This window comes from Chrysemys picta, chromosome 5 (assembly GCF_011386835.1).
Source record: "Chrysemys picta bellii isolate R12L10 chromosome 5, ASM1138683v2, whole genome shotgun sequence".
NCBI lineage: Eukaryota > Metazoa > Chordata > Testudines > Emydidae > Chrysemys > Chrysemys picta.
In genome coordinates, this window is record NC_088795.1 from 57,121,524 (window position 1) to 57,138,875 (window position 17,352).

Below are 17,352 nucleotides of genomic sequence, written 5' to 3' on the forward strand. Positions count from 1 at the left end.
GATGGGGAAAATGTAATCTGCGCCAGCCTTATACTTAGCAATGATTACATCTTCTGCTGCACTGGCTGACGCATAGGGTTTGTCTTCACCACAAATGAAAGGAAAATTCTTAACATGGTTTAGCTAAACTGTGTTAAGTAACTTGGGCTGAAACAGCAGTGAAGACACAGCATGGGAATAGGAGGGCTCCATATACTTTCTCACTCCCTTGCACGTCAGAATAGCTGGTGTTATGATTGTGCCTTCAATGATCAAACACATCAGGCAGTTTGATATTACAGCTATGTGAACCTTCTGCAAGGAAAGTGAAAACCAAGTAAAACTCTGCTAGCTTCATGTTCAAACATGAAAGCTAAACCAGCTACATTTTGTGAAAATTATTTAGATTGCAAAGAATCTTTCACTGATTATCAGGAACAAATTTTTATTATTTATTTCCAGTTTGGTAGCACGAAGGAACCCAGCCATGGTCCTTTACTGTCTTTGCATAACTATTAATTCTTTGTGTGCATGTTTTGTAGTTTCATAATAAAACTTGACAATCAAAAATCTTGTGTACAATAACTATGTGAAGTCTAGGCAATCATATGCAATGCATAAAGGTTAATGAAACTCTAGGTTTGGAAACTTAAAGCAAAATTGCACAGATGTGACACTCACAAATAACAAAGCCAGCAAGTTTCACACAACATTATCTGATATCGAGAAATACTCAGTCTTTTAAACTTCCTGACACCTGTTCATTGTGCCGATTCCCCTACTGCCTGTGACACAAATTCCCAACAACAGATACTGATGGTCATGTAAACATGTTTATGCTGAAAGGTTTATTTATTTTAGATTAATCTATCAGGATAGGTGGCCAAGACTATAGCTCATCATCTTTTTAGTCTGGGGAAGGGGGGAAATGGGGGCTTAAGTCATCAAAACTGAGAACTAAAAGAGACATGAGTCTCCTACTCTTGAGAAGCAACCCTGAGACAAAAAAGTCAGGCAATTAACTGTAAGAAGGGATGTTTATAAATGCTATTATTTTCTGCTGTATCAAGGCTTTCCAAAAGCATGATAATTTTCTGATCTAGTAACATGCTTTCAGTATATTCTATTTTTCTTGTTTCCCATGGCATAATATTTTTATGTTAATTCTAATTTTTTTAACTGCATCACTTTTAAGGGGGTTTCCCCTCAGAGGGCATATTACCCAAGAGAAATTCAGTCCATTAGTGATGGAGCTATTCTGACACCATTAGCTGAGCAAACAGGAAAGCATTTTAACCACAGACCCCAAAGGAAAACCACTGTTTTGCTCCAAGACAAACAAGGTGGGAGGCAGTATCACTAAGATGCAAATTTGGGTGTCATAGGTGAGCACTGAAGGGAAAAAATGTCATGACATTTTAGAGAAAGGGCACTCTATTCAGTTCCACTCCATGCTACCTCAACCCTCTGTTCCCATCCCTCTTCAGGGATCTCTGTAATGAGAAACTTCTTAGAGATGAAGATGCTTCTCTAAAACAAAGCGATCAATGAAATCCCTCATGGTACTGGTAAATGCCTAGCACCACCCAAATCCAAATTAAAAAATTAGATCTTCTTTCCAGATGAAGATTGGAGGAAGCTGAACAAATTAACTGAATGTTCAGGTTTCATGTGGTGACCCTGGCAACAATCATCTCTTCCCTGAAGTTGTAGGACTGGTTCAAGACTCTCAGCCTGAGAGATTCATAATTACACATTTCACTCAGGGTAATACAGAGAAGCTTTTTTGTGGGCAATGATCACTACCAATACAAGTGCCCCCATTTCCTTTTGCTATGAATCCTCAAATCTTCAGCAAATGCCTGGTAATGGTGGCACACCTCATAAATATGTAAACCTTAAAAACTTATAAATATTTGGACAACTGTCTCATCAACCCCTGATTTACACAAAGAGACTCTTCTGACCTATATGTACTGTGCTCCCTCAGTTCACATCAATCAGAAGTGCTCCTTCACTCAGATGCAAAGTTCCCCCCCAAAAAACAGACAGACACACTCCAGAGGAGGAACACCACTGCTTTCCCTTAAATAATTACCGATATTCAAAAACAATCAGAATGCAGAGTCTAGGTATGATCAGATCTTATCTAATGTTTCTAGGCTATATGGCCTTCTGCATCCATGTGACTCCATTTGCCAAATTTCCTACAATCTTGATTAAGTATCAATTATAGAACTGGAAGGGACAGACCACTGCTGATAATACTTCAGCAAATTCAAAAATCCTCCATGCAGTGGACAATATCTTATAATTTCCTTTGGGAGTTCCAGTTTGCTAAGCATCTCTATGTGTAGTGATAGGAACGGATACCTCAAACCTAAATTTAGGAAAACATCTAGACAAAACTTGACCTGAAGTTCAGACTTCTCATCAATATATTCGAGAATCAAGCAATATATCTGACAGCAAAATGTTTTCTTCCTTGCTGCAAGGGATCAGTGGTACAGACAGTAGCAGACAATACTGGGGCTATTTATTATCTTGAATGTCAAGGGAAAGCAGCTCATTTCTGTAAAGGTAAAATCACTTTGAGAATGGTGCATACCTAATCAGGTGTATCTTGTGATCTTGTAGAACTTCCCCCAGCAGGAAAAAAATCGTTCAGATACCATGGTGATGGGCATGACAAACATGATTAGAAAAATTCATTATATAGCAGTGTACACATTAATTTTACGGCCACCTGCTTCATATGTACCCATTTATATTCTAATTGACTATGTGAGCTGAAGTGAAATTTTCATTTGATTCTGATATACAGGTTAGTGTATCATACTACTTTGGGAATCCTCTTTGATTACTTTAATGGAATCATTTAAGATGTTAAGAAAACTTAGGGTCATAGAGTTTAAGGTATAGCCTATAGGGCTTGCCTATATCTCTTTTCTTATTGGCTTCTTTTCTTATGGGTTTGATTATTTGTTTTATTATAATAGGGTATAACAGGTTTATAGGAGTATTTTTGGCTGTAATTCAAGGGACCTACAGGCCACATCCTGTATGTTGAGCTAAGGCAAAGTTAGCATATATATGCTTGGGGCCTTTCACCTAGATAAGTGGTGATGATCTAAAGCATAAGGTCCATATATGGTTGCAACCCTTAACATAGATAGATAAAGGATGCCTTGGAGCAGGCGGATATGGGGGGGCTCCCTAAGTTCATACCCTCTTTAAACTTATCAGGTACACCACAAAGAAGTTGGAAATAACCAAAATAACCACTTCGGCCAGAAATAAAAAATGTGAGAATAAGTTAATGTCATTAATATGTAAGTATATATCATCAATATGTACAAATGTACCAGCCTCTGGAGTAAGTGTACCCCAACCTTTCTGTAGGTGAGGAAACTAAGTTTGGACATAGAAGGAGGGATCAAGTGTTCAAGCTCTATACGAGGGGTGACCCACCATGCCAAGTAGGCTTCTTATTTCTCTGTTTATTATCCTTTTGTTTATTAGTCTATTAGTTCTCAATTGTAAGTTTTAAGTCAGTTAGTTAAGTAAAATTCTAAGTTAGCTTATTTAGTCTTTTATAGCTCTCAGTTCTTTAGTTTCTCCTAAGCTCCTAAGTTCTTGAGTAGGAGGTCACTCAAGAACTGAGGAACCTGGACTGAACTCTTTTGGCATGCCAGAGGCGAGGCTGGTCCTTTGTCTTTTACCACCAGATTATCAAGGAAGGGTTTGAGTATATTAATCAAAAGTTTATAGTGCATAATATCACATGTACATCTAGAACAACATTGTTACCTTTGTAACTCTGATTATTTTACCATTTAATTACTATATCATTTATCTCAATAAAAATCTTTAAAGCTACAATTGTCTAAGTGTGAGCATCCTTGTCTTACATTCTGAGAGTCCTTGCAAACTCTGTGTAGCCTGATTCTGGGACAAGAATCTTATCTTCTGATCAGATCAACTGGTGAGTTTATAACCCATATTATCTAAAATAACAATATTAACCTCCTAAAATCAGGAACAAAGGACAGGGGAACCATAGATCATCTAATCTGAACTCCTGTATAACACAGGCCACCAACACCACTCAGCACCCATACACTAAAACCACCCACTGAAATAAATCCAAAATATTATAAACCACAGGAGACTAGATTATTATGTGCCACAGACAGAACAAGAAGTACTGAGGTTCACCAGTCCCTAAGGAAATGATTAAATGAGATATACTCAGCTTATCCTGGCACGTGACCTGCACCCACATGGTGCAGAAGAAAGCAAAACAAAAACAAAAATAAACCACCCTAAGTTCACTGCCAATCTGACCTGAGGGAAAATCCTTCATGATGCCATGTATAGTGATCAGTCAGATCCTGAGCATGTCATCAAGAAGCAGCCAAGCAAGCCCCTGAGAGAAAGAATGCTCAGACGCCTCAGAGCCCTGGTACATTCTGCCCAATGTCCCTTTTCCAACCATGTCCATCTCTGATGCTTCAGAGGAAGGAGTTTAAGAAACCCTCCCAGAATACACTGGGGGAAAAATTCCTTCCTGCCCCTTGCTGGTGGCCAGCTGAAACTCTGAAGCATCAGCTTTAAGAACATAACTATTATAAGTTTTAATCATGGGTGTGATTTTGTGCCATAAATTATCATGTTTCTTTTTGCAGTGTTGAATGTCGCAGTCCCTATATTATTGCACATTAAAACATACCTTATATGAAATATAGAATTTAATATCCATTTTATAAGGATTTTATTTCTGAGTGGTCCCTATTGTGAATGCTTAGACAAGAAATGTACACAATGTACACTGTGATTGTCAAGAGGAGTTAAGGTAAGAGAGTTAGGCATGCGACTATAATTGAAAGACAAATCGGGTGCCCAACTCCTTAAGGCACTTTTGAAAATCCAGCCATAAAATCTACATTAACTTTAAAAAACCATGTCAAATATGCAATAAGATACTTTGCCATATACAAGATTTCTAATTAAAATATTTGTAACAAATATTTGGTTAGCAATACAATTTTGAAGAGAAGCATCTATAGCAAGACCTATTGTCAAGTTAGTCTAGACAGCAACCAGCTAACCTTTTCATGGCAAAACCCACAGTAGACTTTTACATTTTAGACATTTATACTTTTTTCCAAGCATGGCAAAAGTAATTAGAGACAATTATAAACCGGACCTTGCTTGACACACAAAAATACCACAAAGATGTTAAATGGAGTTAAGTCTCAATCTTGCAAAGACTTATGTATTTAACTCTACACACTTGAATAGTCCCACTAAGCTCAGGTCTGGTTTACACTACAGAGTTAGGTCAAGGTAAGGCAGTTTACATTGACCTAACTCTGTTAGTGTCTAGACTAAAATATTCTCCCACCTATGTATCTCTCCCACTACACCAACCTAATAACTCCACCTCTGCCGGAGACGTAGCGCTTAGGTCAATGTAGTTGGGTCAACACAGTGTCAGTATAGACACTGCGTTGCTTACATCAACTGTTGCTGCCTTTCAGAAGCCATCTCACAATGTCCTACAGTGACAGTTAAATCGCTGCAAGCATGCCTGGTGAGGACATGCACCGCCGACACAAGGAGCGTAGTGCGGACATGCAAAAGCAATTTAATTACTGCAGTGGCTGTACACTGAGGTAACTTAGGTCAACTTAATATTATAGTGTAGACTTGCCCTCAGTCTTTGCAAAACTGAGGTTACACGTATCAAATAAATAACACTGGTCTACAATTTTTGAGAAGTCGTCTGCTTCAGAGATAAAATGTGCTATTTATTATGTATTTTGATGTGCTGAATTCAAATATGACAATTAAAACAACTGATTGGCTACTGTTTCTAAAATATTTAAGTTTTTACATTTGATGTCTATGTATATTGTGTAGATAGTAGAGTTTTAATCATAAATTGTAAACCTAGGTCTTTTCATGTGTTTATGGTTGCTTTACATGATAATATTTCACCTGTCCTGTTTATGGAACACTTTAAAAATCAGCAAAAGGGTTATATAAATAAAATTTATTATGAAACAAAAGGCAAAAAACTATTCTGTACATAGTTTAGTCCTATTCAGTGTCAAAGCGGCGCTTCTTGGCTTGTCTCTTGTATTCATTAAATGGAGCATCTCTGGTCACTGTCCAGCAATAGTCTGCAAGCATTGATGGGCTCCATTTGCCCTGATAGCGTTTCTCCATTGTTGCAATGTCCTGGTGAAATCGCTCGCCGTGCTTGTCGCTCACTGCTCTGCAGTTCGGTGGAAAAAAATCTAGATGAGAGTGCAAAAAATGTATCTTTAGTGACATGTTGCAACCAAGGCTTTTGTATGCCTTGAGGAGGTTTTCCACCAACAACCTGTAGTAGTCTGCCTTGTTGTTTCTGAGAAAATTTATTGCCACTAACTGGAAGGCTTTCCATGCCGTCTTTTCCTTGCCACACAATGCAGAGTCAAATGCATCATCTCGAAGAAGTTCACGAATCTGAGGACCAACAAAGACACCTTCCTTTATCTTAGCTTGACTTAACCTTGGAAATTTTCCACGGAGGTACTTGAAAGCTGCTTGTGTTTTGTCAATGGCCTTGACAAAGTTCTTCATCAGACCCAGCTTGATGTGTAAGGGTGATAACAAAATCTTCCTTGATTCAACAAGTGGTGGATGCTGAAGACTTTTCCTCCCAGGCTCCAATGACTGTCGGAGTGGCCAATCTTTCTTGATGTAGTGGGAATCTCTTGCACGACTATCCCATTCGCAGAGAAAACAGCAGTACTTTGTGTATCCAGTCTGCAGACAAAGCAAGAGAGCAACAACTTTCAAATCGCCACAGAGCTGCCACTGATGTTGGTCATAGTTTATGCACCTCAAAAGTTGTTTCATGTTGTCATAGGTTTCCTTCATATGGACTGCATGACCAACTGGAATTGATGGCAAAACATTGCCATTATGCAGTAAAACAGCTTTAAGACTCGTCTTCGATGAATCAATGAACAGTCTCCACTCATCTGGATCATGAACGATGTTGAGGGCTGCCATCACACCATCGATGTTGTTGCAGGCTACAAGATCACCTTCCATGAAGAAGAATGGGACAAGATCCTTTTGATGGTCACGGAACATGGAAACCCTAACATCACCTGCCAGGAGATTCTACTGCTGTAGTCTGGAACCCAACAGCTCTGCCTTACTCTTGGGTAGTTCCAAATCCCTGACAAGGTCATTCAGTTCACCTTGTGTTCTGAGGTGTGATTCAGAGGAGGACGATGGGCGAAAATGTGGGTCCTGTGACATTGATGGTTCAGGACCAGAAATTTCATCCTCTTCCTCGTCTGACTCAAGTGAGAATGATTCTGGTGCATCAGGAACCGGCAGTCCTTCTCCGTGGGGTACTGGGCGTATAGCTGATGGAATGTTTGGATAATGCACAGTCCACTTTTTCTTCTTTGACATACCTTTCCCAACTGGAGGCACCATGCAGAAGTAACAATTGCTGGTATGATCTGTTGGCTCTCTCTCCAAATCATTGGCACTGCAAAAGGCATAGATTTCCTTTTCCTGTTCAACCACTGGTGAAGATTTGTTGCACAAGTGTTGCAGCATATGTGTGGGGCCCACCTCTTGTCCTGATCTCCAATTTTGCAGCCAAAATAAAGGTGATAGTCTTTCTTAACCATAGTGGTTATACTGCGCTTTTGTGATGCAAAAGTCACTTCACCACAAACATAGCAGAAGTTATCTGCACTGTTCACACAAGTACGAGGCATCTCTGCTCACTTTAGCTAAACAGAAATGTGTCCCTTTGCAAAATCAAACACTGACAAATAAGAGAGCACGACACTGTATGATTTCTAGAGCTGATATAGGGCAATTTGTTCAGCAGAGTGATGTAAGCTTCGTTATGATTGCATCATCCATGACTTCTAGGAATAACATGATGCAATTCATATCATGTATCACGCAATACCAGCTTCTGATTGCATCATTCATTGTTTTGCCTAAAAAGCAGGTACTGTCCAACCCAGTCATAGATTTATTCATCGATCCAGTCAAAGATGTATGTTAGTCATTTCTGGTTTAAATTGAGATCCCTTCCCTTTATAACTCACTTATCCTCCGCCATTCCCAAGTCAAGGGTCGTATATACTGACCCAATAGCATATCTTGAAAACTAGAGCCAATCAACAATTTTAAGCATCATTTTTGTTCTCAGTGATCCAGACTTAGTAAAGTTTGACTATATTTATTTCAGAAGCATTTTGGCTGTAGAGCAGTGTAATTTATCAACAATTAGTGAGGTTATATACTACATGCTTAGCAATACAAAATTCTATTCACTGAAAATATTCCATTCTCTAGACAAAGAGGCTATATTTTTGATATAACAGATTGTAGCTTCATAATTTCAACCTTTTAATTATGTGTCAGATAATGAATATTTTGAACATATGCTTCTCCACTTTGTTAGAAGAGATAATGAAAGAGAAACAAGTTTATATGCATACTGGTGTGTGTGCATGTTGGGGGAAGGGAGTGACACACTAAATAGCAAAAGGAACCAAATGGCAACAATTTGAGGAAATGGTATCTGTAACAGCTGTTCCTTTTAGATTCCCCTAGAAGAAGACTGCCTGAGGTGGGCCACAGCACAAAAGGATAAAGAAGATGAAAACTCTGATGCAAAGCAGGAAAATAACTGCTGAGACCCCTGAGTCTACACTCAAATAGTCCCAAGCTGAGTGGCAAGACCTCTTTAGCATGCTACAGAAGCTGGTGATGAACTACACATTACCATGAAGCAAACTGGCTCCTAGCAGTATTGTTTGTATGTTATGTGTAATGATAAGCAGTAGTCCTCTGGGAACAGGATGCAATGATTTCATCTCTGTAAGCATCTGAGCTCCCCTTGGATACAGAGACCATTAAATTGAGAACAGAAGGGTAAATTTTAGGCAATGATTTCTAATTGTAGAGCAAAGAAAATTTGTGCTCAATGGCACTGAAACCATTGATATTTTACTGTTGTATATATTGATCACAGTTGAGGATGAAAAGAATGCATGAAATAAAATACTACCTATTTCTTTTCTCATTCTCATGTGGGTTCGTGTTTTTTGTGTGTGTGAAAACTAACCTATTTTTCTAAATGTAAGTCTTCTCAGTTTATGTAAAGAGTTGATCTCACAATTTTATACAACATTCATAAGTTAAACTCTATTTAACATGTTTATTTTAATTAGCACACAAGTGATGGAAATATTAATAAGTAAGGATACTTAAAGTATTTTATGATCCACCCTAGTGAACCCCATTTACATTCTGTACTGTATAGGGAGTGTTTCATATTTAACAAAAAAAGGCAAATTTTGTTTTCTACCATCTGTCAGTTGTTTTTATCTGTTGATTAAAAACTATTATAAAACACACTAATATATAAAGCTGAGCATCTTAACTGAAAGAACAGATTCCAGCATCCTCCAAAAAAGCAATTATTTGACCCAGGGTCAAAAAGCCACAGGTTAGTAAATGGTCACGTGGTTTCTAACCTTCCTGTTTTAAGAAAAAATAATGCAAGAGATGGTGATGAGAAAACTGTCTGACAATATCATAGTCCTCAGATAATCTTGGGCTGCTTTCAAGTATGGTTTTGGCCTTTGAATGGAATGAAGACTGTGCTTGTCTTGTTGGTCAAGGAGCTTCTCCTGGTCATGAACAAATCAAGTGTCCATGCCGAATTCTTTATCTCTATTACCGGTCTTTCTGGTCATTGTTCCCATAGCTCTCAGACACCTGTTAATGCAGCAGCAGGAAGGAAAGAAAACTTGGAGTGTTTGTGGTCAAAAACTTGTGGACATGCAGAAAAATTTCAGCACAAGGAATTCTAGTCTAATCTGACTAGAACCTGGAAAAGGCCAAAAAAATTCTCTCTCCTTTGCCACTGCAACCACTAAATCTCACTCTGTAAAGTATTCTGGATCAGAAACTGCTCTTTCAATCTGAAATGCCTTCATTCAACTTCACAACCCAGAACCTCTGAGTGTGAGGATTTATCAGCCTATTCACATTGATCATCTGCAGTATCAAGGTAGGCTTCTCTGAACACCAGAAAGCACACGTCTATAACAGGACAAATAACATGACACTTTCTTTTCCACAGTTCAGTCAATCTGCATGTAAGAAAATCCAAGAAGCATTGAAGAATCATGAAAAAGATAATAGAAAGTTTCTGGAACATCAAGTTATCAATGCCTCCTTTGAAGAGGGAATCCATCATCAACTATACGCATACACTAAACAAGCTGATACTGAAGAAATCATTGCTCAACTCAACCAACTTCAACTATTATCCGGTTTCCAGTGTTCAATTTTTGAGCAAGTTAATAAAATAAACTAGTGAAGAGTCCTCTCCACGAAACATGTCTGCTGCTAGAACACTGGATCCCTCCAAACTGAGGTTAAGGCTTGGGCATGCACAGAGATGGCACTGGTTATTTTGATGAATGTCCTTTTGTTTGTCCATGGACAAGGACAAAATACATCCATATTCATACTACTGGATCTCCCCATAACATTGTTACAGTTGATCATCGAATGCTGGCGTATTTCCCTAGAGATACAGCAGTGATTGACAGAAGCATACTCGGTTGTCACTGATCTTTCCTCTAAAACTGATCCAAGAGGCAGAGATGGATTATTGGTCCTGTCCTTCCAGAATTCTCACATGTAGAACTCTTTCCTATCCTATTCACCATCTATTCCCAGCAGATATTTCATACAGGCAATTGTAGTAAAATCATAAAATAAATATTAAACAGTAATAAAAACTTTCCTCACTAAAAATAGCAGATCAAAATCTACCTTTATTTAAGGTCACTTAATAGCAAAGCCAAGGTAATTGCTTGCGGACAAATTATAAAATGCATGTTAAGAAACGTTAAGTAAACTCACTATTATTGCTGTCTGTTCTTCTCCAGCAGAATGATAGGCTAGCCCTAAGCAATAGGCAGCTTCTCCTTCCATCTTCTTATCACCTCCTAAAGGGGAGGAGTTGGGTTATAATAACTCTTAGTTCTAAACAAATTACACTACTACTGACAGCTCTTGAAAATAACGTACGTCATTTTTAATAACATATGAAATTTTTCCTTATAGCTTGTCATTTATCACTTTATAACATTGATGTTGTCCATGTTTATCTAGGGCACTTATACTCAATTAAAAAAAGCCACAAACATAGGAAGTACAAATGTTGTCATGAGACAGAGCACACAGTTTATCATGCTATAAGGTTCTCTACTATGAATTGTTTCACAGCACTGCCACCACCTCGCCAAAGACAGTCACGAAACACCTTACATTTAGAGGGTCAGTACAATATCTCTGTATATTTATTTAGCTACATACAAAACGAAACTTGGTGCAGCAGAAAGAAGTCAGGGAGACAGTTACAGCTCCCTGATTCTCAGGATAGGTTTCCACACCGGCATAGGCTAGAGCAGCCTGAAAGCTGCTGTAATCTATACTAGGCGGCAATGGTTCCAGGAAATGCTACACAACTGGTGGACAACTGAAGTACAGCACATTTTGGATGTGCCTCTTCCTTATTCCAGAGACTGGAGGTGGCAAATGAGTTAGGTAAGCTAATTTGGCCCCACCGTGAGCTCCCAACAGCTAATGGAATTCTCAGCTGGCCAAAATGGGCTGCTTTCTTGGCTCTTTGCACTGCTCCAGCAAAAGAAAACCTGGCCTGTATATTTAATATTCTAATTTTTATAAAATAATTTATTTATATCATTTTTTCAAAATTAACCCATCCAGAGTTTGGGGATATATACAAAAATTGATTAGTAAAGCAAACAAATTGGAATCAATGTCCAAAATATAAAACCTTTTTTCATCACGCAATACTGCCCATTCAACACATAAAAAGCCTAGAAAATGAGCTTTGAAATGAGTCCTGAAGGTCAACAAATTCTCAACTCCTGCACCAGTATAAACATCTACACATGAAAAAGGAAGATTTTTTCCCCCTACTGATGTTCTCCTAATATATTGTCTTTACAGATCCACACTCATGGAAGTTCGTGTTTAGGCTCCAAGTATCCTGAAATCTTTGAAAGTCATAATTGCTGAGCCCATAAGGACACCCCCCTACCTAAAGAATTGAACACACTTGGAAAAATTATAAAAGCAGGCAATCCCAAGCCCTTCTGTTCTTTTTCCTAAGATTCCAAGTGGGCATGGAAAGAGGATGAGCAAATATGGCTCTATAGACGAAACACACTCAAAACCTCTCTTTTTCCTTCAAGAACTGTCTCTGTAGAGCCTGAATCTTGAGAGACTGTTTATCAATTTCTGGTCCAGATTCAGCAAAGCACATAACCACAGGCTTAAGTCCAGTGGAATGGATTGAATGCTGAAGAGAGATGGATTTAAGCACTAGCTTAAACTTAATCATGTACTTAAATATTTTGCTGAATAAGGGCCTCTTTGAGGGAGAGAGGGGGCTTTTGAACAGAGATTGAAGGACTGCCCTTCTGAAATGAGCATCTTATCTTGTTTAAATATCTACAGAATAATGGTGAGTAAAGGTGTGAATTGCAGAACTCCCACAAGTTTCAAAGACACATGTCTAGCTCTAAGGCCATCTGGTAGTGAATAATGGATCTTTCAATTTTCTGGCATTCTGAAAAATTGGGGAAAAAAGGTGTTTTGGGTAAACCCATAAAAGAATTTTTTAAAAAAATTTCAGCAAATTGATAAGTTGAAAAAAGTTTGTTTAGCGTTAGAGCATTTTTAAAATTTCTATATTAAACAAAATTAAAGAAAATTTAAAACCAAAAAGTTGGTTTGGTTTTCTTAACTGGAACAATTTGGTGAAGTCAACATAAATTTGTGAAATGGTTAGGAATTGCCAAATCTGCATTTTTTTTTCCAAAAAAAAGTTTTGGTCAAATTTTTGACCCAGCTCTAAATTGGGGCATCTGCCTGGTGGTCTCAGTGCAGAGTCAGATCCACTTTGATAATCTCTTAACAATTCTCTTGACTATATAAACAGATAATAAGAAGCATGACACATGTGAAGTTTCATTTTATGGTAGAATATATGCCTATTTGCAACAGTTATTGCTTTAAATGGTCTTGGAACTCACACTATTGAGTCACCTGCTCCCAGGAGTGGGGTTCTGAAGAAGCAAGTCTCAAAAGAGAACTATTAGCTTCTGTGTTGAAAAAGAAGTAGGACAGATTGCTTAAGGGCCAAATCCAAAGAAAGAAGGAACCACCCAATCAAAATTCAGACAAATGCACTCAAAAAAGACACACGTTCAAAAGGACTGTTATGGAATGAATGGAAACCTCAGATCCAGGATGTAGTAAATTTAAAAAAAACATTTTGCTTTATCCTCAGAAAATTACAGTGTGGGAGTGCAATATAGATTTGTAAGCTTTTTTAAGGTATTTTAAAGTATTTAACTTTTTAACAGTATAAAGAAATTTTAACAATATTAGATCTTTAGAAACAATATGACTAAAGAAAACGAACAGAAATAATTCAATATTGTTTTAAATAATGAATAGCACAGTTAATGCTTAATTCTATACATTTTATACTGTTCTGTATATTACACAGAACAAACTTTATTTTATTTCACTCTCACAAATTTTATTTTACAAGACTAAACACATAAGGAGAATTTTTTTTTTTTTGGCCACTCTGGCTGAAGCTTAATTCCACTTACTTCTTAGGGACTGACTGATCGATCAATACTTGTATATATTTTCTTAACATTTAGATTAAAATTTCTCTCCTGATAAATTTCAAATTACTAGTGTGTATTAACCATAATTCTTATACAAAAAAATATTAAAGCTGCCACAAAGTTAGCATAACAATGCTAATTGAATAAAGGTGATTATACAATATCTTCCATTCTAATTCTGGGAAACACATAAAATAATTTCTTTCCTTCAGAACATAGAAAACCGTAGATGTTGGAATCTAATGACATCTTCCAACAAATAAGCATTATTAAGATAACCCAAAAAACAGAAAAATAATCTGTACTTTCTTAAAATCAACTGTGATGGTTCACTCTCCCTTTTCTACTCCCTCTCATATATAATAATGCCCCATAAATAAGCAGTTGCTTTGTAACTGTTCAGCATCTGACATCATATATTCAAATGGCATCCTCATCTTTCCATCAACTTTTGGATTCTTACTACAGATAGTCAAAACACTAAGACTATCATGATAGTCATCATATACAGCATTTCCTGAACTTTAAGTTTTAAAACTATTTTCAATATTTCAGGTATACTGGAAAGGCTGCAGTAGGAAAACAAATGGTTTTCTTTCCATAATTATTTATCAGTCATGTAGAATGAAACAGTAGTGATCTGCCTGATAACATTACTAAGGAAATGAAAAACCAACAGTGGCTAACCTACAAAAATCTCAACTTCTGTAAATGACCTTACTTCTGATTATGGGTTCATTGTTTTACAACACTATAGTCCCAGAAGACTGCATTTTTGGAGATAAAGCTTTCAAGAAACTAATGGATTCCTTGCTGTCAGCAAGAAGGCACTTCTGTTTTACAGTGAGATTTGGAAGTGTATTGATGGCATTTGTCTTTGAATTTCATAGGAAATAATCATTCAAACCCTTGACGATTTTTACCTTACTCCTGGGAAAATCAGAGACTGCACATTAAAGAAAGGAATGTGAAAGTGTTATTTTCCACCCACCTTTTTTTGCCATTTCAAAAGCTTTTATTAGAGTTTTGATGGCCTGTTGGTGTTCTTTATTTTCTAGCATTTTGTCTGCTAGTAATGTGTAAATTCTCCAGAGATGCTCACAGGCCAGTGAGTTGTAAGTATGGCCTGTCTCATCATTCCACATCCGTCCCAGTGTCAATTGATGGAATGTTTCATAATGCTCAGCAGCTTTCATGAACTGACCTGAAAAACACAACTAATTCATAAATATAAGCAGTATATTTAACAAAATATTCCAAAACATTTTGCATATTATCATTTTCTTACAAAAGAAGTTGTTTCTAACTTCACTTCACAAAGGTTCCAAAAATCATCAACCCATAACTTAATAAAAATATGAATAACGGAAAAAATATTCCAGATCTTACAGGTATCAGTAAGTCATCTTTACCTTCAATTCACAATTTGTTGCCCAAACTACAAGTTACTTACTAGTAAATGTAGTTTTTGAGTAGGTTGCCTGTATCCACAATATTAGGAAGCAGAAGTCAGAATCTTCTAGAAAGTAGAAACCATACCTTGTGGATGTGATATTTTAAAATCAAGTGTGTGTAAAGGACCACAGTCCAGATCCTCGGCTGAAAGATTCTGAGAAGGTAAGAAAGGAGTAGAAGGTAGAACTTTTCAAATGTGCTCTAATATCTTCAGTTACTGAAACACTGATAAGGTAAACACAAGTTTGAAGATAAAGTCTAATCCATTTCAACAATCTGAATGGATTTTCTCCCTTATTGGATTTATATACACATGCAGCCTAGTAGACTTACAATGAATGAATTTAGTCCTCCCAAGATAGTAATTCAAAGCCTCCTTAACTTCTAATTTATGGAGACTAGCTTTCCCTGGGTAAAGAGTGGGCTTTGAAAAATGCTAGGAGACAGGTAGACTGGTTTAGAAGGAGCTTTAAGGTAATTTTAGTAAAGAAATTATAGTTTGGACAAAGTACCATCTTATACCTGTGAATGCTGTGTAACAGGGTCAGTCATCAAGGATTGCTCCTCATTAAAAATTCTGATTGAAGTTACTGCCATGACAACATTGTTTTCAAAGATAGATGGTAAAGGGGACAATCTTCAAGAAGTTTCAATAAGGAATTTCATCAGCTTTGTTAAAGCAATTTAAGTTCCACATAAGCAATAGCTCATACACAGATAGGAAGATATGTACTAGTTCTTTCAAAAACTTAAACTGTTGGATGTATGAAGACTCAAAATCAGAAGATGCTAATTTGATACAGCTTCAAAATTAATCTTGACTGTGATTACAGTCAATCCAGGGAAGTGGACAATCTACTGATAGCCTAATATAGTGACAGAGGAAGACTTCTTAAAGACCCATAACAATATCTATCTTCCATTTCAAAGCATTAGTCTTCCTTGAAGAAACTTTACAACCCCTATCACAATCTGGTGAACTGCTCAGAGACATTCCAAGTCAAAAGTCAACATAATACCACACTCCAAGCTGCTAGGTTCAGAGATTGGAGATTAAGCTGACCTTGGTTCTGGGATAGATTACTGTGAAGATGAATTGGAGGCTCTGACTCAAAGAGCTGGATATAGAGTTTTATGCACTTGGCTAGTCTCTGGCACAACTCACTTCCCTCTTTGTTTTTTCCCCCAAAGTCCATGAACAAAGGGCTTGGACTTTTGAAAGGGCTTGAGTCTTTTCAGGTAATAATGCAAAGCTCTTTTGCCATTCAATTTATGCAACCTAATTTCACCAGATGTATAATGGAGGGAAAAGACTGGCAGACATATGGTTTTATTCAGGTGAAACTAAAAAGAAAAAAAAACACCTTAAGGAGAAACGATTTCTAGGGACAGGAAGAGGTGACAAGCAAGTCATCCAGGGAGGTGGATGTCGAAGGTGAATCTAATGTACTTGTTCCTCCTCAGACTCTGAGATGTTATCTCTTAGATGGACAGATTCAGGTGAACTTCCAGAATCAGCATACCTTTCTATTGCCTGTTTAGGATGCTTGGAGCTACAGTATATGGTGGTCCTGTTCTCCCATGCAACCTCATATTTGAGGGGCAACCTCATATTTGAGGGACTCCCTTGAGAGCATTCCTAACAGAGCGGAAATTGAAGTAATATAATCCATATATCCCATTGGCCTTTGAACTAGCCATAAGGGCCCTGTCCTGACATCTTTGTTGCCAGAACTCAGTGAGCACCAAAATACAGAGGCAGACTGTGCTTTCTGGTATCATTCAGATAGAATTAGGTGAAAATGCATCTAAGTGTGGTTCCATTACAGACATAAAAAAGAAGCCAAGATTGAAAACACAAGTAACTCAATCTGGTTACAGAAGAACAAGAGTGAAGATGCTAAACAGAAAATAAAAAGAAATATAAGTTTAAAAATAGGCTGGGAATTTCCTAAGCAAAGAAAAAGTGAAAGGTTTTGACTTAACGGGCCTGGGATTTGTCTACTTGAGAATCACAGTTGCAATCAGCAAAAGAGTTCAAGGTGAAGTCCTCTTGGATTAACTGGGAAGTTACTATTAGTAGTACATTTCATTTTTTGGAATTGACTCCTCACTCCAAAATAACCTG

At 37.4% G+C, this 17,352-nt stretch overlaps 1 protein-coding gene across 6 annotated transcripts in view; it reads right to left on the bottom strand.

Annotated features, from left to right (window-relative positions):
• Positions 1-17,352, bottom strand: part of TTC29 (tetratricopeptide repeat domain 29) — a 219,867-nt gene that overhangs the window by 118,184 nt on the left and 84,331 nt on the right. For all 6 annotated transcript variants that reach the window (XM_065596440.1, XM_065596439.1, XM_005284274.5 and 3 more), the window contains 2 exons: positions 14,761-14,973; positions 10,957-11,042 (listed from right to left, as the gene is read on the bottom strand). In XM_065596440.1, coding sequence (XP_065452512.1) covers positions 10,957-11,042; positions 14,761-14,973 — 299 coding nt within the window. The remainder of the gene's footprint in view (positions 1-10,956; positions 11,043-14,760; positions 14,974-17,352) is intronic.